This window comes from Capsicum annuum, chromosome 12 (assembly GCF_002878395.1).
Source record: "Capsicum annuum cultivar UCD-10X-F1 chromosome 12, UCD10Xv1.1, whole genome shotgun sequence".
In the NCBI taxonomy this organism is placed as follows: domain Eukaryota; kingdom Viridiplantae; phylum Streptophyta; class Magnoliopsida; order Solanales; family Solanaceae; genus Capsicum; species Capsicum annuum.
In genome coordinates, this window is record NC_061122.1 from 164,774,112 (window position 1) to 164,797,537 (window position 23,426).

The 23,426-nt window shown below is 36.7% G+C and overlaps 1 protein-coding gene across 3 annotated transcripts in view; it reads right to left on the reverse strand.

Annotated features, from left to right (window-relative positions):
- Nucleotides 1–1,133: 1,133 nt before the first annotated feature.
- LOC107851767 overlaps nt 1,134–23,426 on the reverse strand; it is a 28,082-nt gene continuing 5,789 nt past the window's right edge. The window contains exons 2-5 of one of the 3 annotated variants that reach the window (XM_047400434.1): nt 21,960–22,187; nt 18,532–18,601; nt 18,368–18,453; nt 1,134–1,404 (exon numbers count right to left, since the gene is read on the reverse strand). In XM_047400434.1, the coding sequence (XP_047256390.1) occupies nt 1,373–1,404; nt 18,368–18,453; nt 18,532–18,601; nt 21,960–22,187 (416 nt within the window). In that variant the 3' untranslated portion in view covers nt 1,134–1,372. Of the gene's footprint in view, nt 1,405–18,367; nt 18,602–19,353; nt 20,597–21,959; nt 22,188–23,426 lie in introns of those variants that run through there. The other 2 variants (XM_047400433.1, XM_047400435.1) reach the window with 2 other exon arrangements.

Consider the following 23,426-nt stretch of genomic DNA (forward strand, 5'->3'; position numbering starts at 1 on the left):
TCATACTTCCTCTCCAAGAAACTCAAGAATTCCTCCACTAACTCTCCAGGATAAGTTAGGATTGAGGTTTCCTAATATAAGAACACTAAGAATTCATCTCCAAAGTATCCATAGGAATCCAAGATTCGGGCCTTTCATCTAAGATCATCAATTAAGGAATGTGGGGTTTGAACAAGGATAATTCTTTCATCCTTGTGTCCAAAACTTAATTTTATTTACAAATTTACTACAATTTATATGATTTTCGATGAAATTCAAGTTAGGGTTTATACCCATTATCATTCTTTGCAAGATTATGAGGTTTTCCATGATTTAGAAGTTGAAATACATGATTATGTTTATGTTTCCATACATATTGCTGAAATTTCCAGATTTTAAGATGATTTATGATTGTTTACATTACCAAGTATGAATTTTTAGATGTTCTAACATGAGATTGATGCATGGGTCAATAGACCCCAATTAAAGATTGTTGTTTCAAGATTGTTTGTGCTATAAGCACCCCATGACTAGATTATTTTCAAATTTTAGATAAAGAATCCACCTTATTTCAGAAGACTTGAGATTTAAAGAAAAGCAAAGCATAGTTGGTTTTTCTGTAAACCTTTGTATAATACCTCTGGAAGGGGCAGATCCTCATGCCCATCATTACCCTGGGCCCATCCACAACTCGCAACTCGCCCTCTAGACTAAGCTCTCTCCTTGGATAATGGATCCGCATTGCTAACATCATGGGATCTACTTCTCACCATTTGCATAGAAAATAGTGAAATATGATTTATTACACAAGGTATGAAAGACATGCCCGATAAGGAACAAAACAAGAAAGTTTCCTAAGGATATCAAAGAAACAAGAAAGTTTCCTAAAGATATCTTATATAGCCTCTTGAAGATAGATACGAGCGTCTATGTACTGGTCCACGAGACTCTACTAGCACCCTGTTTTTACACTGGTGAAATCAATAAACATGGCTGCTCTAATATCAATTTTTCATGACCCACAACCAAGGGTCATTATGGCATTTATCGCGGTAAGCCTTGACAAGTAATCCTATCATCCACATTGATATGAAAAGAGAAAACAACACCAAAACCCAAGGTAAGGCTTCTAGAACAAAGTCGAACCACACATATATAATAATAGTAGAAAAATATATAACAAAGATACCACAAGTCTCCCAAAATCTGTTGTCACAATGTAAGAACCAACCAAATACATCTTAAAGTTAAAATATACAACTGATAGTCCAAAAGAAACATATTTGTCCCTGAATATGAAAACAAGATATAAACTAAACAAGGGAAGGTAGTAGATCACCTCAGGAAGTATAAACCGACCACTACATCAAAAATACTCCAAATCTCGCCCAAATTAGCTAAAATGCGGTGCACTCATACCTGGATCTGCATTGAAAGGGCACAGTAGGGGTGAGTACGGTCCACTTGTATACAGTAGGTATCATAGACCAATTGAGCAAAGTAGAAAATAAAGTATATAACATACACACTATGGGCACATCACCTGTAGTAAAAAATATCCCAAATGGTAGCCCATACTAACATGACCCGAACTAGGGCCCAGTCGTGTTGGGCATCTCAAGTCTAACTAGGACTAGAGACCACCCCTAATACCCAATCATAATCGCCCTGTACCCAATGTCAAATAAATTCTAAACATATAAAAATAATAGTTTAAAGACATTAAATAAAGTCTATGATCATAATCCAACAACCTCAACCAATTATCGAACTGGTGCTAACCCCAATGCCAATAGTAATACCAAGTCTGACACCAATACTGACACCGTCTATCCCCATACTAGTTTGACAAATCCTCTAACTAGAATCAAATAACATCAGGTCAGTACATGCCCCCTACCGTAGCCAAAATCAAAATCCAAGAAACAAAAGAAGTCCATAGTATGAAATGAAGTTTTCCAGAATATGAAAGTTCACCACTTCAATCTAACTCAAATTTATCCCCAAATCTAAGTAACTAAGCAGGAGGAATGGTAGTATGGTCGATTCCTCCATCACGTGGGGATACATTGCCCAAAGACGGTTAGCGAAGTGAACGCTAGCATGTACTCAAGATAAGATAGAATAACGTCAGCAATTCAAAAACAAATCAATTAACCACATGAAATCACATATATACATATATATATATACCATGCTGGGATAGGGAATAAGGTTTAGTATGCATTTAAAACCTTTACCTGGGGTGTGTATCTTTGACATCCTAAAACTACCCATGGGCTATATGGGTTCATCTCCCCCTACTGGAAGGGCACACTGTGTGTTAGTCACACGACCGGAGAAAAGAGCCTAAGATGACTAGTACATCTCCTAAAATATAAAGTGTGACGTCATACACACGGTCACCAGGATCAAACCTTACATTGGCAAACATGAGTTTCCAGTATTGGTCCCCCCAAGACCTCCACCTTTTACGGCTTTTCTACACCCACCCTCACCCCCTTAAGCCCATATTAAAACTATTTACATATTCCAATTATTTACCAAGGAGTCATTTTTAGGAATTAACCATTGATATTGTCATACCAAAAGCCATTAAACCAAGTTGACTCCAAAGTTTCCAATTAAACCAAGACCATGGCCACCAAAGCTTTCCAAATCATTTTAAACCAACCAAACCAATTTAAGCTCCATTACATTTTATGCAATGCAAAAATTTAAAGATTAGACAAACTATGTGACAAAAGAATTCTCATTGGCATTCTAACAAATAAATTGAGGACACATAAGTTTTAAAACCATAACCAAGTAATTTGGGGAATCCATAATACCCCAAAATCCATTTACCATTAATATGCATCGTACAATGTCAAAATCATACTAAAACTATGAAAGAAAACATAATTAAACCATAAGAAACATTCAACCATGAACATCCAAAAAAAATAACCATTATTTCAAACCATAACAATAACATAAAAATCATACATTAGAACATATTCTCTTTGTAAAATAACAATGAGGGAGGATTAACATGTCTTAGACACCAAGAAAGATAGAGAGAATAACCCCTAATTGATTGTCTTGAAGAAACCCTATCCTCTTACTTGAATAGAGAGTTTGAGAGAGATTTTAAAAATATTTGATTGGGAATAATAGGTTAATGAAGTACCAAAAGGTGTTTTATGTCGTGGTATCAAAAGGAGTTACAAGGGAGAAATGTCCAGAATACCCTAAACTTAAACTGTTATCACAGGTGGTTACGAGTCGGCCCCTTGACTCGTGACCACAACATACGACTCGTACCATTGAGTCGTCACCAAAATATTGAGTTGGACACCCACACACTATCCATCATACGACTCCCTAACCCCCACTCGTGACCAGACCATACGACTCGTATGGTTTTAGTCGTACCCAAGACAGAATCCAAAGGGATTGACACTGGACAACATATGACTTGTCAAAATGACTCGTAACCTATCCTCACAGCTCCTAGTGAGCCACTCGTACTCAGAGCCAAGTAAAGTTACTAAGTTTCTAATTTGATGAAGGATCGTCCTAATGACCCATCACCATACCTAACAACCCGTACCACCAAACCGTAACCATAATAAAAACCCAACTACCATTACTAGACACTTTACGAGTTATATCATATGACTCGTATGATAAGTCATCACAAGTATAGTGATCTCAAAGCTCAGGAAATTTTCAAGGGCCAAACCCCAGGGTGTTTCACACACCGTCTCCACTAAAAATTCTAAAATATACACATATATCAAATACAAGTATAGAAAAGAAGCACAAATAGATAGATGTCAAATCAATAAAAAAAATACAACACAGTATGTGCATGACATATGAAACGCAATAAAGATGGTGATGGTGTGATGCAAGAGATTATTGCACAACCTCCATATACACCTACCGAGTTGTGCTCCTGAGGTAGGACCGATGGGGATTCATCAACCCATATACAATTCAATAGCTATAACTTCTCTCCGATACATACCTCGATAGAGGATTTTTAAAGATATCATATTTTTTGTCAGAAAATCTAGTATTTCTACGGTGGTACCAATGTGTCATGAATGTATATGATATAAGGATGTAATTCTCACAACCAACCAGAATGAGAATTTCCAAATCTAACCAATATACTAAGCACATGAGCCAAAATTCACTCAACAAGCCAGCCATCCATGATCCAATATAATCTATATACCAATAGGGTAAGATATACTATAATATGCCATTTTATACCACATAATTCTCAATTTATACAATTTCCACAAAGAAGAATACAACCAATTACATAGATACCAGGTGAATAACATCATATAAGACCCCACATGGTCACACGTAGCAAAAATATCTCAAATTCTCCAAATAACAACACAGGCCCCCATATGGCCATACAAATAATAAAACCATTTTTATGATTAGTTCTCACACCCATAACATGATTGTATATCAATATTAACTATCCAATCAGTCTGAAGAAAGTTAAATCATAACTTATCTCGTATGAAGAAAATTATGTTAGAAAGTCTTCAACGTGGAGCCTTCCCCTTACGAATGGACTAAGAATTAATGAAAATATACAAATATAGAATCTACATGTCAAAAAAAAAAAGCGAACGACACTCATATTGCCCATTTTTGAGTCGGAATCAAAACAGACTCCAAAAATGAGTTTTTTAAAAAAAAAGGATAAAATCAAAATTCTTGTTTAAAAATCTATCGCCCATGATTAAAGAAACTCATAGAAGAAAACCCAAGTGAAAATAGGTTGAAATTGGGGTTTGAGTCGAAAACTTGTTGATTTAGGCCTTCTGAGCTAAAATTTCTAAGTTTCACTTTTGAAATCGAGTTTTAACAAGCTTGAAATGACAAGAATCAAAGAAAAATAATTAAAATATATATTCGGAGCTTACCCAAGCTTGAAAATAAAAGAAATTGCCAAAAACTCTAAATGTGAAACTTCAAGTGTCAAAAATAATGGAAAAATCAAGAAAGGGGTTTATATATTACCGAGGTACGCTAAAGTGGTACCCGCGCACTAAAGCCAGGCCGCTTAAGCGGACAAGTGGTGCTAAAGCAGCTAGTGCTTTAGCAAACCAGCTTGCCGATAAAGCGGCACTTGTTAGGCATGCAAGGCCTCTTAAGTGCCATATGGACGCTTTAGCGATCACATCAGCTACAATGTATCAGTTGGAGTCTCCGCGGACCCTCGAGATTCATCTGGAATCTCAAAAATACAAACAAACTATGTTACCCTACTAAATTAGACACTCGAAACTCAATGCCGATATCAGATTTTAAAATATATTATTTTCACAAAATTGACCCCCAAAATCCAAGTTCACAACTCTTTGATTCGAGGGTCAAAATGAGATACAAAAGTTGTAAAATCACATTAACCATGTTACCAACCGAAAATCGATGTTTTGAATCTTATCGCATAGTGCATTTTGCCAGTCAATGTACCGAACAACAAATGTTGACTGAATTCAACTATAAAGCCTTTCTAACCTCTAAAAACCACAAACTCACATAAATCACATTAAAATACATTGACAATCATGTCAATCATCCCTATACCCTAAAAATACCACAATAATTATAGGAAAGGGTAAAATGGTCAAACCACATAGAAATAATAATTCACAAAAATCACCAAAAATCAAGTCATTACAAATTAAAATTGTCGAAGCGTGCTTGTGGTTGGCCATAATATATTTGATCCCATATATGTGATCACTAGCATATTTAAAATGTGAAATCGATTTGACCTGTCGTACTAACTGGGTTGTAACATCCATCCACAACTATCAAATTCACATTTCACCTTGTAATATTTTGCATAGCTCTTTAGGATTTAAAACAAAATGATTTTTTCACCGAAGCTTTCTTTAATAGTAATCTCATTCATTGCTTGCTTTCAAATATTTGTGTAATGTAAAAATTAGTGTCATCACTGAAGTTGTAATTGGATTGTGATCCATAGGTTGTCCAAAATAATCATCATGCTCATCATCACTTGCAGGTTTATCCATATCTATTTGATCATGATCAGCAATACAGTCATTTTGAAATGGATCCTCATCGATTGCCAGTTGAGTAGGGTTTGAGTGTGAGACTGGGTCTGATGTTGGTATAAAACCTTCTTTCTTTTTATGCCTGTCAATTATTTTTACCCTCAAAACTTTTCTAGAGCCATCATGGGCAACATCAAGTATGCACAACCCCACTTACCTATCATTTATTGTGAAAGATAGATGGATTTTTCCTTTAGCATTCATTAAATAACTGATGATCGATTTGCTAGGCTCATAATTTAGTTCTCCACTTTAAGTTATGCTCCCAACCATGTTGTGATACATACCAATGCGACACGGCACAATGGACACTATCACCTTATAAAGAGACTTCCACTTCCAACACTTTTAAGTCTCTTCCTATTCACCACCATAATCACTGCTTACTATAATATATTCAACAATCAACCTAATAAATCAGTAATGATCGAGACTATTGTTCACTTCTTAATAATTGTAAATTAATACAAAACAATAAACCACAAAGATGGATCTCTTAGCAAATCAAATGTGTTAATGTACTGGTGAAATAAACCACTAAAATGTCACCGAAAAATAATTAGAAAGAGGTTGCCTGAAAATTGAGCTTCTTCTATAATGGATAAAATTTTTCAAGCTTCTAGGATGATGGAAGCCCACAAAGGCTGATCTTCAGGAGGTGTTTGTCTTATGGAGTAATTTTCTGATTAAAAGCTTCAAATATTGGCTAGAAATTGACTTGGAGATCAGATAATTGACCTGTTCAAAGAGGTTTTGGAGGGGAACAAATAAATTTTTGATTTTTTTTAAGTTCTAAATAGGGATGTAATATATTTATAGAAAGTATCTAGTTTGTATTTTCTAAAACTTTGGTGCTAGGATTGAATATATCATAAGACTTTGGTAGTGGGATCTTTTTGTATTTTTTAGAACTTAACTGCATGAAATGTTATCTTTGAATCTTCAAAGGGAAAAGTAATCATTTTCACCCTAAACTATATCCGAAAAGTCGAAGACACACCTTAACTATTGGAGTGACCGATCACACACATACACTATATAAAAGTGAATTTTTCTACACCTTGTAAAGTATTTCTTTTTTTTGGTTGAACAAACTGTATTATTAAGAACAAAACTGTTAATCATTATTACAACCTACTCAGCCTCTTTCTGATTTTACCAACTACAAATAAAAAACTCCACATCTTAACTATTCCTTCAACATCCCCTACTATTCTTTATACTCCTATACAGATATAATTTTCTCTAGCCATTCTTTATCGCATCTTCTTCTTGGTTTGTATCATATATACAGTCTTGATCTTCCATTCCTCCTGGATAGTCTTGCAAACCAATGTAGGTCTTGGTAATTTATGGTCCTATAATGCAGTATTCCTTTTCCTCCATATCTGATATGCACATGCAGCTATTAGTGCTCATATTAGTCTTCTACTCACCTTTCTCTGGCTCTTTCTTACCATACATCTCAAAATATCTTATAATGTGTTGCTTTGTGTGTTTATTCCTACCCAATTCCTTAGTGTGTCCAAATATTTCTGAGAGAATTCACAATTGAAGAAGAGATGATGGACAGATTCTTTCTCTACTCCACATAAGAGGTAACCCTCTTCCTGACTAATCCCAATTTTCCGTAGTCTAACCATTATAAGTATCCTATTGTATAATGAAATCCAGCAAATAAAGCTATGCTTAGGAATATTGAAATTTTTCTAGACAGGTCTCCAGAATCTCCATTTTTTTTGTGTCTGTCAACCAATCATAGCCTCCTTTGATAGTATACTTACCATTCTCTTTTAGCCAATGATTACCCCTGAAACCAGCTTGAATTTTTTCTTTTATACTGCATATTTTTTGTCCAATACCAAAAACTATCTCATGGAACTATGTAGGTCCACCAATCTACTCCCTTTATCTAGATATGATTCACCCATTTACCTCATAAATTGTTAGATTTTTTTGCTATATTCCACACATATTTCCCACTAGCTGCTTTATTCTATTTAGTACAATTTAGAATACTCAGACCACCTTCCCTTTTAGGCTGACATACCAAGTCCCATTCTATAAGAGGCAACTTTTCTGAATAAGCTTTTCCAGACCATAAAAAGTCCCTGCATAGTGCGTTTATGTAATAACCCGATTTGCTGAACCAGAATGCTACACGGTGCTCATAACCCCAAAGGACCACAAACTAGCTCATGACTGATATTTGTATCTGTATACTGCCTAAGATAACATAATAATGCGGAAACATGCACTGAAAGGCCATAAGGTTCGATCATGAACATAACTGAATAATGTATCTGTGTGGGGTAATAGAATACCTAAAACAAAACTGAAGTCTAAAACATGATAGTCTGTATCTATTCTGCATCTAGTCTGAAAGCCTCTACTGTTTGAAGAATCTGAATAAGGAGTTGATAGGACATGTCCCCAACTAACTCCAAGTAATAAGCTAATCAATGAAATAATAGAAAATCATTATATCCTCGAAGGATGAGGACTCACTTCTACTTTGATTGCTAAATCTGGAATCTACTGCTGATCTGGAACTCGTGTCTCTGAACTTATGGTGAAACATAAAAAGAAAGAACCATAGCGCGAATGCATCAATATATATGTACTGAGTATACATGTGACGAAGGCAAAATGCAAGGGTTCACATGCATGCTAATGCTAACTAACTGTCTAACATGAACGTGAGAATGCATACATAATTATGTAACTGTAATTGACAACGTGATTTCATGATTTCTGAGTCTGTATACTGATAACGTGACATACTAGTAACTGATATGACTGATAACATGAAGGACTATATCTGAATAATGTTGATAACATAGGTGACTGTATCTGAATATAACTGATAACATGGGTGACTATAGCTGACAATCCTGAATCTAATGGAACTATCTGAGTTCTGTACTGTAACTGAGTTAACTGTATCTGACTGTCTTGAAATTTGAAGAACTATCTGAGTTCTATTACTAAGACTGATTAACTGTATCTGACAGTCCTGATTCTATAACATGAAACTGTGGAAAGTTCTATCTAATCGACATGCCCCAAAGGTGCTATGATAGTTGAGCTGGGGTTCAATCTATGCCCTGATTGGAAGGGTGTCAATACCGCGCCACTGGTAAGGACAATATATGAGTAACCCTCATATAATAGGTAGCTCTAGTGAGAACGGTAGGAACTCTAACATAACAGGTTAAGCCACCTCATCTACCCTCATATAGTAGGCTACGATGTCTCAACCAATACTGGCTACATAGTTTTGGAATACAAGAATTACTTCTAGGAATCACACCCTCATATAACAGGTAAGTCCCCATCTTTGGGTTCACTCGGTGCTAATTCCTACTCCCATCTGAATGGACACTGAACATGATTTATTGAACTAAATTGAGCATGGACTGAGTTAATTTCCATGGCTGACGGAATACTACTGATATCTGACAATTGACTGAGTCATGAGATCATGGAGATTTTTCCTGAGTCATAAGACTATCTGAAGTCAAGAGTTCATAGCTTGACTGAGATTATTGTGAAAACATGACATGGATCTAGGCACTCAGCTAATATTTTGGGTACAAGTACCCCCAAGACTAGATAGAAGGAAACTGACATGACTTGATATTCTTGAATACATGATAATCACCACAATATGTTTATTGAAGCATTTCATCAAACGTCTAATAGGCATAAGCTTGTACATTTATGGAGATTTTCATGATATCATGCTATTTAGACAATATTCCTTCATCTAGGCATTTAATCAAACATATGACAGGCATGGTACATGTAAACATCATTATTAAATTCTAATTTCATCATACAAGGTTTTAGTCATGAGATTTCGTAAATCTTTATCTATACTAATCAACCCACATGGAATTTATCATCAAATCATGGAATAGAAATCAATTCCTCATTTATCAACATAAAAGAGAACATACAAAGCATGAAAACATGAAGAAAATCCATAACTTGTAGTTAAAAAGGGATTCTTGAATTTCATGGATGAAAGGAGTCCATGAATGAACACTATGCATACCTTAGTTCGTGATTTCGTGAAGATTGATGGTGAAACCTTCTTGAAATTGGACCTTCTATTAAAACCCTAGCTTGAGTTCATGGGAGTATTTGAGAAAAATATCAATATTTTGGATGAATAAGGGATAAATCCCGTATTTGGAAGCTTATATAGGGGGAATTGACCCTTTTAACCCTGGACACATAATTTAAATTTTTAGTAAAATTTCCCGAATTGGGCCCTTGGTGCAATGCGGCGTTATCGGGCGGTGCCACTGGAAATTGACAATTGGGAAATTGCACGGTGGCTCGACGCGGAGCTATCGCATTGCCACCTTGTCTACGACCTAGATGTTTGGCACGACGTGCCAGTATCGCGGAGCAACACTGGAAATTGACAATTTTCATTTGATCCATCTCTGCGATGCGCTGAAGGCTCAGGTCAAACACTGTCTCACTAAAAAGGCTCTAACTCTTCGTCCGGGTGTCGGATTTGGGTGAATTATATATCGATGAAAATCTTATTCAATTTCCCACATGATAGGAAGTGAAAATTATGGAAATACCTCGTGTATAAGAATGAATTCTTATTTCAAAGCAAGTTCTAACATCCTTGAGATGATTTTTAAGCTAAGAAAAAGCACGGGTATTACAGTTTATTTGCTTCATCGCCCTTGTTGGTAGCAAGATCCTGGAGGACCAGTATGCAGGTATATGGAGAAACACTGAGTTTATCAACATTGTTTTGCCTGTGTATGATAGGTTTTTTGACCCCCAAGTGTTGATTCTGCTTGCCACTTTATCAATCAGAATTTCACAATCCAAAGTTGGAAGTTTTTTAGCATTTATGGGAACAGTTAAATATCTGAAGGGCATTGTTCCCTTCTCATACCCAATCAATTCGCAGATGTCATTCAATGCTTTTCTTTCATGTTTTCTTGAAAGATGTTGGATTTAGAAGCATTGGTGGTGAGACCCGAGGTGACAACAAAAGTATGTAGACCTCTGAGCATGAACATTATAGGTGTGAATTCTCCCTTACAAAATATCAACATGTCATTTGCAAAACATAAGTGATTTAGTCTAATACTCCTGCATTTTGTATGAAATTCAAACCCAGGTTGAGCAGCTACCCATTTCATTAACCTGAAGAAGTATTTCATACGTATTACAAATAGTAGTGGTGATATAGGGTCACCACGCCTTAGCCCTCTCTTCCCTCTATGTTACCATATATTCCTTTATTCAAAGAAATAGAGTATCTAGGGGTAGTGAGGCATTCCATCACCCATTTGATATATTTTCTAGGAAAATTCAGTCCAAATAACATTCCTTTTACAAACTCTCACTCTACTATGTCATATGCCTTTCTCAAGTCAATTTTAATCAAGAAACTTTTTATCCCATTCTTCCTATTGTATAGTCTTACCAGGTCTTGACAAATTAAGATGTTCTGTATAATTGTTCATCCATGTACAAAAGCATTCTGATTGTTAGAGACTATCTCCGGCAGAACCATCTTCATCCTTTAACATAGCATTTTGGAAATCACCTTATATACTGTGTTACAGCAACAAATAGGTCTTTAATCACCCACAACTTCAGCATGTGAACTCTTTGGGATCAAGGTTATGATAGTGGAGTTTAGCCCTTTTTGTATTCTTCCAGAAGTAAAGAATTGCAGCACACCTTGTACCATATCAACCCCCACAATGTCCCATGTATCTTTAAAGAATTTGATACTATATCCATAAGGTCGTAGTGTTTTATCTCTACTATGCTCCGCATAGCTTGTTTCACCTCATTTGTAGTAAACTCTGCATTGAGCATTATTTTGTGCTCCTCTCTTACCTTAGGCCCCATGTTAATGATAGCTGCACACACCCTCATTTTGTCCATAGTATTCTCCCCTAGAAGCCTTTTATAGTAGCTTATAACAGCATTTGCAATTTTTGTTGGCTCTGTCTGCACTATCCCTTGGTCATCCTTGACACTAAACACCCTATTTGCATTTTTCCTAGCTTTGAGAACTGCATGATAGAATTTTGTATTCAAGTCACTCTCCTTAATCCATTGACTCTTGTATTGCTGCTTCAAGAATGCATCATAGGCTATTTTCTTCTCTGTAAATTCTTTTGCAAGTTTGATTTCATCATTAATTAGGTTTGTATTCAGGGGGTCTGCCTATAGTTTTGTCTAAACGTAATCAGTTTTTCCCAAGCCATATCTAATTGTCTTTCTATATCATGAAACTTCTCCATGTTGAGTTGTAGAAATACCCCTTTCAGCTTATTAAGTTTACCAACCAACTTAAATATTTTACCTCCAGCTATGTACAGTGCCCAACATCTATTAACTTTGTCTTTAAATGTAGGTGATAAACTCCACATATTATAGTATTTAAACTTACTTTCCTTTTATTTTTCATCCCTTCCAAACTTATGATTGCTGGACAATGATCTGATAACCCATCATGAATGAAATGCACTTGAGAAGTTGGGAGTTCCACATGCCATTCACTATTCACCAAAACTTGATCCAGTTTACTCAAAACTCTATTATTTGGCCCTTGTTTGTTTGTCCAGGTGTAGTACTCCCCTGTTGATCTTAAATCTTTAATTGAATAATAAGCAACAGATTGCCTGAACTCTGCCATATTTACCCCGCTCCCTACTTTATGCTCTGGGTTAAGGAGGCAATTAAAATCTCTCATTACAACCCAAGCTCCTTTAACTTGGTCACTAATTGTGTTAAGGTCCTGCCACAAGGATCTTCTCATTCCAATCATTAAACGCATACACCATTGTCATGTTAAACCTTTTTATTATACCAATATGTTTTACCACACAGTGTAACAGTTGTGCAATCACCAGTAGTATGTTTACTTCATAGATATTTGGCTTCCACACTAGCCATATTTTTCCTCCTGGATGTTTATTTAGGTTAGTAGTGAATAACCAACCCTTAGAAAGATTAAGAAAAGTTGCAATAGTTGTTGGTCTCTAAATCTTAGATTTCAGGATCCCAAATAGTCCAACTTTAGTGTTATGCATAAATAAATGCATTTCACTATGTTTAGTTTTTCTGTTTATCCCTCTGGTGTTCCAAAAATCAATACTATCCATTGGCAGAGGGGGATTTTCCCCCACCCCTACTCTTTTTCGGGCTAGTATCACCAGTTTTCCACCCAACGTTGGGCAATTTCCTTGTTGTTTTTCTTTATCCAACACTTGAAAAGAGTTACTTATCTCTGTTACATTACTTAGGCCCCTGCCTTGTTGAATTTGCTTTATGTTATCCCTTCCATTCAACTTAGTTGGACTTTGCCTCTCTTGATGTACATGCTTTGGCCTTTTTGGTTGAGCTGTTTGGTCTGTCTGTTGATCAATGACCTGTTTATTCTTCTTTGTGTTGTCTTCCCCTGCCTCATCTCGCAGATTCCTCCTACACTCAGCTAATTCATGGCCAAAATTTTTGCACTTATTGCACATCACTGTTTCCACTCATATACAATCTTCTGTTCAACAATTTGACCAATTTCATTCTCAAACATAACCTTTGCAGGGTGCGGCATCTCAACTATGATTCTAGCAAAATTTAACCTCTCCTTGAGCATCGTAGCTTTGTTAGCTTTCAGTGGGTTCCCAACTATCCCTGTTATTCTGGTTAGGAAAGGTTTTCCCCAGTACTTTACATCCAACCCATGCATCTTGATCCAAATTGGGCCTTATCAACTCTTTCTTTAGTGATTCACAATCCGGTTTCCATGGCTTGACCATAATTGGTTTACGATCGAACATTTGAACCCCTTCCTCCACTACCTTTATACGATCCTCAACAGATTGGAATCTTACAAAGAAATACACTTCTATTTACTTGTGCAACCTTATCAATGGCCATTCCCTTCCAAATTCTTCGAAAGTATCCATCCATCACTGCTTTAAGGGGGATTTAACACGACGCGAATCAAGGCCTGGACGTGTCGGGTATCTCAAGTCTAACCCGGACCGGAGACCACCCCCAATACCTAAACTGTAGACCACCCTTCACCCGATGTCGAATGAATTCCGAACTTATAACAAGATAAGATAACATCAAATTAAAGACATTGTGATGAGTCTATAACCAAAACCAAAATCTACAACCAATTAACCATCTAGTACCAATCCCAATCCTAATGCCAATACCAATGCTAATACCAATACCGACACCGTTCATGCCCATAGTAGTCCAACAAAGCCTCTAGTCAGAACCAAAGAATATCCCCGAACATAGCCAAAACCAAAACCAAAACCAAAGAAATAACAATGACATAAAGAAATTCATAGCATGAAATGGGGTCTTCTGGAGCATGGAAGCTCACCACTTCAGTCTGACTCAAAAGCTATCCCCAAAAGATATCCCCAAATCACCAAGTCACTGAGCAGGAGAAGTAAAAGTATGGCTGGTTCCTGCATCGCGTGGGGATACAGTGCCCTAAGATGATTAGCTGGGTGAACACTAGCATGTAACTTAGGGATAAAGATCAAGTAATGCCATTAATTCAAAACCAAATCAAACCAATGCAAATAACCATATGCAAGTACATATATATATATACATATATATATATATATCGTACCGAGATAGGGAAAAAGGTTTAGCATACATCTTAAAATATTAGCCTGGGTTGCATAGCTTCACCGTCACAAATCCACCCATGGGCTATATGGGTCCAGTGTTACCCCCTGAACGGGCCCCAGTGCGTGTAGCTGCACGAACCGAAGATATCATAGATGGTCGGGAATTCCCTTGTACCCTTCGCCCTATGTGTATAGTCTTGGGGGATTCTCTTGCACCCCACAAGCACATGGTCATCAAGACCAACCCTCATGTCGTCAAACATAAATTTCCAATGTCCGTCCTTTGGACTCATACCTTCACAGCTAGCTATCACAAACCCCATTATTGCCCAATTAAAATATTTAACACATAACCAAACCACCGATTCCAGAAATCAATCATTAAGGCATTATTAAGCGATATCGTCATACCGACTAGAGCTTGCAAGCAATGTCATTAAGTCAACACTTGGTAAATTTTCATGTACCCCGCAACTCCATTATTAAAATCACTTAGAGGATTCTCATATACCCCACAAGGTTTTCACAAATAATTCGCTTGGAGGGTTCCAGTGTACCCCACAAGGTTTTCAAAACCATCCTTAATATTTAACCATTTATTCCATGCATTAGTTTCAAGAAATAAGTCAAACCAAACACTTTGGGAATACATTATACCCCTAATTCAAATTCCAACCTTTCTCACTACTACAAATCAATTTACAATACAAGGTTGGGGTCATAACCACTTCGAAAATCACAAGTTAAGAGAAAATTACAATTCTCAAGTTTAACCACCATACCCATGCATCCATATGTTCAAAACCCTATTTAAAACATGGAAAACCATAACTAAACCATGGGAAAACATTATTCAATGATAAGCATTCAAAACCCCCAACCTTTATTTCAAAACCATAACAATACCATGAAATCCATACATTAAAACATGTTCTTTAATAAAATAACAATGATAGAGGAGTAACATGCCTGAAATACCAAGAAATTTGGAAGAGATAGCACCCTTAGACCCTAGATGATCACTTTCTTTGAAACCCTAGCCTTAGCTTGAACAAAGAGTTTGAGAGAGAATTTTGGGAGTTTTTTATTGGGAATGCTGTGATAATGAAGTCCCAAGGAAGGCTTTAAGTCGTGGGGTCCAAGAGGTTTAAGTGAGAAATGTCCAAAGTATCCCCAACTTAAAAGTTGAAAAAGTGACACCTTTGACTACTAGTCAACCATTGACTCGTAACCACGAGTCGTAACTAAGACAGTGACCAAGACCCCCATACACTGTCAACCTTATGACCCAACCATTCAACTCGTAACCAGACCCTACGACTTGTAAGGTCCAATCATAGGCAACACAGAACTCAAATTGGTTAGACACTGGCACGACTCGTAACCTATCCTCATGGCTCTTAGTGAGCCACTCGAACTTAGAGCAAAGTTAAGCCACAAACTTACTAATTTGGTTATGGCTCATCCTAATGACCCATCACCAGTCCTTACGACTCGTATCCCCAAGTCGTAACCAAGGCAGAAACCCAAACACCATCCACTGGACACCCTAAAACTAGGGTGATACGAGAATGACCATGGGAACACTAAACAAACACCAAAACAGTCCACAAGTTTGAAGAACCGAGGACCCCTTTGGTGACCACTCTCGGATTCACTATAACAACAACGAAAACACAATAACAACAAGATATTAAAGGTGTAAATACACCAAACAGCAACAATATGCCGAGATGAACAACAATAACAAGATAGGAACAACACACGGTTTTACTAACAAGAGATAGAAACAGTTACAAGAACACAAACTACTACAAGATTACAATAAAAGTAAAGGGATAGTTAGATAGACTTAATGAAGGTATAATCTTAAGAACCCAAGAGCATATTCCACTCTTGGAACCTTAACACTACAAACAACGTTCACCTATCTCTTACGAAGACACAATGTCGGAATCCACCTCCCAACCATCACGTTTTCAAGCCATGAGATCAACAAGAGTGATTCCACACTCTATATGCCTAATTTTAGTTTTGGTACCTCAAGGAGAGAGGACTTGTGTTTCTTTGTGTTTCAAGACTTACAACATCATGAATAATCTAAGTCCAAAAGCCCTATAATGTTCTATTTATAATAGGTTACAAATAAAATACAAAATATCCAAAATGCCCTTTTAAGAACTAGGCTCCCTTCAAGTGTATTTAAAGGCTTGTTGTGTTCCAAGGCTCCTCTTTACACTCCAAGTGTGAGATTAGGGTCGGTTTGGTGTTTTTTAAGTCCTTCACTCGCACACTCCAAGCCCCGGGTTCATTACATTCTCACATGCGTCCATCTTCGTGGCCGTACTTGTATCATCCTCCCTTCCTTAAAAAGGATTCGACCTCGAATCCATGCCTTGCAAAATCAAAGAGTGACAAACAAGCACACTTCCTCATGGCATGATGGTTAGGATTAGCAAAAATAAACAATAAAGGTATGCACTCATAGCCCATACCAAAAAAAAATCGAGGACCCTTTGAGTTCAAGTCTTGGCCAACAACAAGTCTCGACATGCCAAGGTGGTTCATATTTGACATATAACCAAGAGTCCTTAGTGCTAAACATTATGAAGCCATCGACAAATTCACCAAGGACTTGGCTATGATAAGAACCCAAAAGAAACGCACCTAAGCCGAGATTAAATCTTCCCCACCCTAAGATGGCACCGGGGATCAAATGGGAAGAGTGACCATAGACACGGGTCTAAACAACACACCCGTTACCCGTAGTCTTTACCACAACCATATGGCCTACTCTCTAGATTGGCATACATATCATAACAAGTAAAGAGAGAGTAGAGAAAGGTGGCACTCAATTCTACTTCTACTATGGTGTCCTTGGAAAAGCCACACAAAGTAGAAGAAGTAGTTTCCAAGACCACACATTCCTTACCCTTAAGAGTATTCTCATCTTCCAAGAAGAGATTTCCATCTTTAGGAGGAATGTTGTCACACCATAGTGGGTTAGTATATAGGACATAGCCTCCAAGGCAAGCTATACCATTATTTTCACCACTAGGTCTATTAGGAGTGTTTAAACTATCTTCAAACAAGACATTGTACCTAAAGAGTGAATGATCTACCCGCGGATAAATTTGGAACTTTCACTCTCTAAGGAATCATTATCAAGTTTCAAAGATATGTCGAGCACACAATTAACCCTATGAGCCAAGCAAACATTAGAATCTTTACAACAACATAGGCTCACGAGTTCACTCCTTTTTCCTTGACCAACATTTTCAAATTTTTCACTCACTTGAGACTCATTAATCACATCACACATATTCTCAAGTGGTGGGCAAGTTTTACACACAATTTGGTCAATACAATTTTCATACGACAATGTACTTTCATTCAACACAATAGCATCAACACTAGGTGGACACAAATCGATTTTACTAGAAGAGTCGATTCGATCATCTATAGGATCAACTAGTGTATCCACTGGTACAACATGTACATCATCTACAAGTGGTAAGGAATAAATATACTCGTACGTAGGTAAGCTACTAATCACACTCAATGGTTTATTAGTCACACGTTCATCATCCACATGTACCAAAGTGTAAGAGATAGCTATTTTACCTTGACGTTCATGAGTATGTTCGTCTTTAACTTGGTGTGAAAGTCCTTCACAAGTTAGGGCAGCAAATTCCTTCGGGAAGATCTCACTGCAAGGTGTTTGGACCTTAGGTTTTAAATTTGTTGGGATAAGTGCGGATATCAATTGGCGTAGCCTTTCAACGTACCCTTTCATGTCTTCAATATTATCGCTGATGCGGTCAAACGTGGCATCGAGATTGGTGGCAGCCGTGGTACCTAAAAGAAAAGACAACAACGAACAACAAAACAAACAAACTTGTTAGCTCAAAAATGCCTCACCACACTCTCACTCTCAATTTTTACCTCACACTTGGTTTCACAAGTGTTGAAAGCCGGCTTGTACTTTGTGAGTGATTGAGGGAGGAGTCCACCTTGGTCCGGAATAAATTTTCGTTCGAGTTGACTCAAAGAAAATTTGCTTACGGACTTGAATCAACAAGATACAATGAATTCACAAAAGAGAAAAAAGCACAAAAGAAACGTAGACACGAACAACGGATTCAAGAACTAAGTGACAACCTAGTAGAAGTTTACTAGCTTGTTAATTAGTGCTAGGATCAATTAAATGAAACTAAGAGACAACAAAATGAAACTAAGAAATCTAAAATTTTGAGCTCAAAAATATTGCATGAACAGTAGCAGTGATGATGTGGCAGCCACGTATTGGTTCGATTTTATCAAATGATTATTCTCAAAAGTTCAAGTCTTGGTCAAAAATTAATTTGGATTGGTGGAATTTATTTTAGGAGAGAAAATAAGTTTTGGAGCATTTTTCAATTTTCAAGACTTGACCTTTTCTTGTACTTCTCCTTAAAACATGGGTCCTTAAATCATGAAAAAGTGGTTAAGAAGTGATATAAAGTCTTTTGGTGGTTGGGGGTCTTTCAAGACTAACAAGTACATACACTTTTTTCCTTCACCTTTTAGGATCTAGCATTCACTTTATGTTCTAACAATATATGAAGGAAGGTGAAGAACTTCAAGAAAAACAACAACCACACCAAGAACAATAACAACAATCTTCAAGAACAACAACAATTTCAACGGCCAACTCCAATCCACAACAACAAACGGCCAAGTCTCTTTAGTGTTGTGTTTCGATTTTAACAAGAGATGGAGGTTGTGAAGAACTTCAAGAACAACAACAACATTCACCAATAACAACAACAACAACACTCCTTTCAACAACAACAATTACACACACGGCCAATTCAAGTTTCTCAAAAACAATGTCTACCAAATGATCTTACTTATTCACGACAACAACAACAAATCTCAAACTTAGCTATGGACTCAAGTGTTAGTGAAGAACAAAGATAACACTAGAAACACTCAAGATAAACAAAAATCTCGGCCAAGACAATACAAGAACGCAATTCTCGGCCAAGAACACAACACGGACAGATTGCACTTTGGCTGGAATTTTCAGTTTTTCAACACATTTTTTTTTCAACTAACAAGCCCAAGATTGATCTTGTGAAAATAAGATCAAGCCATGCTTTGATACCAAATGATACCAAACGGCATCTACAACACCAAAACAATCCGTAAACAACCCACAATCACAAGTCTTTACCCGCAACAACAAGACAACACGATCCGAGAAGCAAACATAAACTTAAAAAGAGTAAAAGATAGCTAACTTGACACAAAGAGAACCCATTAGGTAGCAACTAAAGAGTGTATCAAAACTCTAAAACCTCTACAAAACAAGTTACCAAGTTCTTACGGTGACCGCCAAGGAAATCAACTTACCTCAAGATCCACTGTTTCCAAGCAAAGAACAATATTGGCTTTTCCAAGCCCTAACCTAATGGCTTATCCAAGCCCTACACTAAGGGTGTTACACTCTCAAAGAGAGAAGAAGTCTTTCACATATTTTATCCTTCAAAAACTAAAGAGCAAATGACTTAATAGAAGACTATATAGAGCTAGCTTATTACATAACAAAAATGACCACAATACCCTTAATAAAAGGGGTGGCCATTAAGTGTCTTTCTAACAAAGTGTGATCCCCAAAACACCCTTAATGAAGGGTTCTTCTTCAATGCACCACAACCGTGGGGTCATTCTTCAACACTTGTAGTCTCGAGGTGACCAAGTCTCGAGTCTTTATGCATTGGCATCCAATGATGTCTTCAAGAGCATAGATGGCCATTTGGCTTGTATCATCCTCCCCTTCTTGAAAAGGATTCGACCTCGAATCCATACCTTAAAAAAATAAAGATAGGACAAACCAGCACAACTTTCTCATGGCATAAGGGTAAGGGTTAGTACAACAAATAACATCATCATGACAAGGTGGTACATACTTAAGATATAACCATGAATCCTTTGTATTAGTCATGAAAAGTTTAGTAAGAATGTTATAAAGGAAATGGCTATGACAAGTATCAAGAAATAAAGAAACTACAAAGTTCGTAATGGCATCACTAAGTCCAAAAAGTAAGGCTACCCTTGTCTTAGAAACCATAAAGCACAATTGTTTCATTACCTCTTCAAGTGGCCTCATCAAACATGGTGCCACTATTGGTATCAAAGTCCACCAATCCAACATAACTTTGTCATTCAAACAAGTGGACCAACCAACAAGACCTATACCTCTACTTAATGCAAACCCAAAACTAGCATGGATATCATCATAGGCAAAAAGGTAGTATAGGACAGAATCAAGTATAAAGACATGCACGGGTGAAGACAAAGCATTTAAGCATATACACTCTCTTTTCTTCAAACAAATAGACAACTTGGCATCCACAAGTTGGGATTCATGCAATTTAAGCAAAAGTGTGTCAAGCAAGGATGCACATTTAGAAACATTACCCCAAGGAATCAATGATACCTTTGCCCTCGGGTTGTCAAGAAGGACTATACATTCCTTACCCTTAAGAGTACTCTCACCTTGCAAAAAGAGATTTCTATCTTTAGAAAGAATGTTGTCACACCATAGTGGGTTAGCATATAGGCTATAGCCTTCAAGACAAGCTATACCACCATTCTTACCACTAGGTTCATTGGGAGTGATTATACCATCTTCAAACCAGACATTACACCTAAAGAGAGCATGATCTATCTCGCGGGCAGATTTGGAAAGTAAGTTCAGTCTCTAAAAGTTCATTATCAAGTTTTAAAGATGTTTCAAGCACATGATTATCCCTATGATCCTAGCAAATATTAGAATCAAAGGGCAAGCTCATAGATTCACTCCTATTCCTTTGATCACTATTTTCAACATCATCACATACTTGAGATTCATTAATCACATCACACACATCCTCGAGTGGTGGGCAACTTTCACACAAAAGTTGATCAACATAAATTTTACAAGACGATGTACTTTCATTCAACACAATGGTTTCAATACTAAGTGGACATAAATCGATCTTACAAGAAGGGTCGATTCAGTCATCAATAGGATCAACTAGTGTATCCACACTCATAACAAGTACATCATCATCAGGTGGCAAAGAAACAATAGACTCACATATAAACAAGCTACAACTCACACTCAATGGGCTACTAGCCACACAATTATCATTCACATGTACAAAAGTGTAAGAGTTACCTATTTTACCTTGACGTTCATGAGTATGTTCGTCTTTACCTCGGTGTGAAAGTTCATCACAAGCTTGGACAACAACTTCTTCCGAGAAGCTCTCATCGCAAGTTGTTTGGTCAATTAGATTTTGAGGGAAGAATTTAGGTAACAATTGGCGTATAATTTCAATGTGCCGTTGCATATCTTCAAGATCGTCATGGATGCGATTACACATGGCCTTAAAAATATGGTCAGCCATGGTACCTAAATTAAAAAAAAAAAGACAACAATAAATAAAAGAAAACAAACAAGATTGGTAGTAAAAGCTCCTTACCAACACTCGATACACTCACCTTTGTGATTCTCACAATTGAAGCGGCAAATATTGAAAGTTGCTTATACTCTGGTAGTCAATAAGATGTCAATCCTACTTAGAGGCCGGAATAGATTCTTGTTTTGATTGACTCAAGACACAAAACAAAATTCATTTACGAACTTGAAACAAAGAAGTTACTATGAGTTACAAACGAGAAGAGCACACAAATAATGAAGACACGAAAGAAACGTATTCAAAAACTAATTAACAACCTAGTAGGTGATTACTAGTTTGTCTATTAGTACTAGGATCTAGAAAATTGAAACTAAAGAAATAAGAAATGAAACTTAGAAGTCTAAAATTTTGAGCCTATGGGTCATTTTTTTAGGGTGATGATGTGGCAACCTCCTATTGGACGTTAAAATTGTTGAAAGTTTGAGAAATTTTCTTGTTTTCAAATTGTATTGATCAAATTCCAAGTGAGGAATGGTGGAATTTTGGCTATGGGAGAGTAACAACAAGACTTTGGAACCCTTTTTTTCAAGTTCAAAAAGTGTTTTGACTTTTTTGCACCTTTTTGGCTAAATACCTTTTTCAAAGACTTTTGGCTCTTTCCCTTTTTGTAAGTCTTGGTAGGTGGACTTTCTCCTATTTGGCAAGCTAACTTTTGAAATCCTTTTGTCCCCTTTTCCCTTTGGATGTCTTAGAGTTGTGTCTTTCAAGACTAACAACAAGACACACTCTCTTTCTTCAATTTCTAAGATCAAAGAACCATTTTCTCTTCAACAAAATATGAAGATGGTGAAGAACACCAAGAACACAACTTTTGAATCTTGGAGTTCTATGGTTTAAGTTGGATCCCACACATCAATAACACATTTGTCAAGCTCCAACCCTCAACAACAACATCAACAAAATATTTTTAAGCCACAATCTCAACAACAAACTTCAACAACACTCTTTCAAGCCACCAATCCTCAAAAAACAGCAACCTTCAAAGTTCAAAAACAACTTGAAAATGACTCAAAATTTAGATCTAGACTCTATAAGTGTTAGTAAAGAAGGGACTAACACTAGAAAAAATAAAACAGACAAAAAATACAAGAAAACTAGGCTTCAAATCAGCCTAAACACAAAAAAACATGGACAGATTACTATTTTTGAGTTTTTCAATTTTTCAACACATC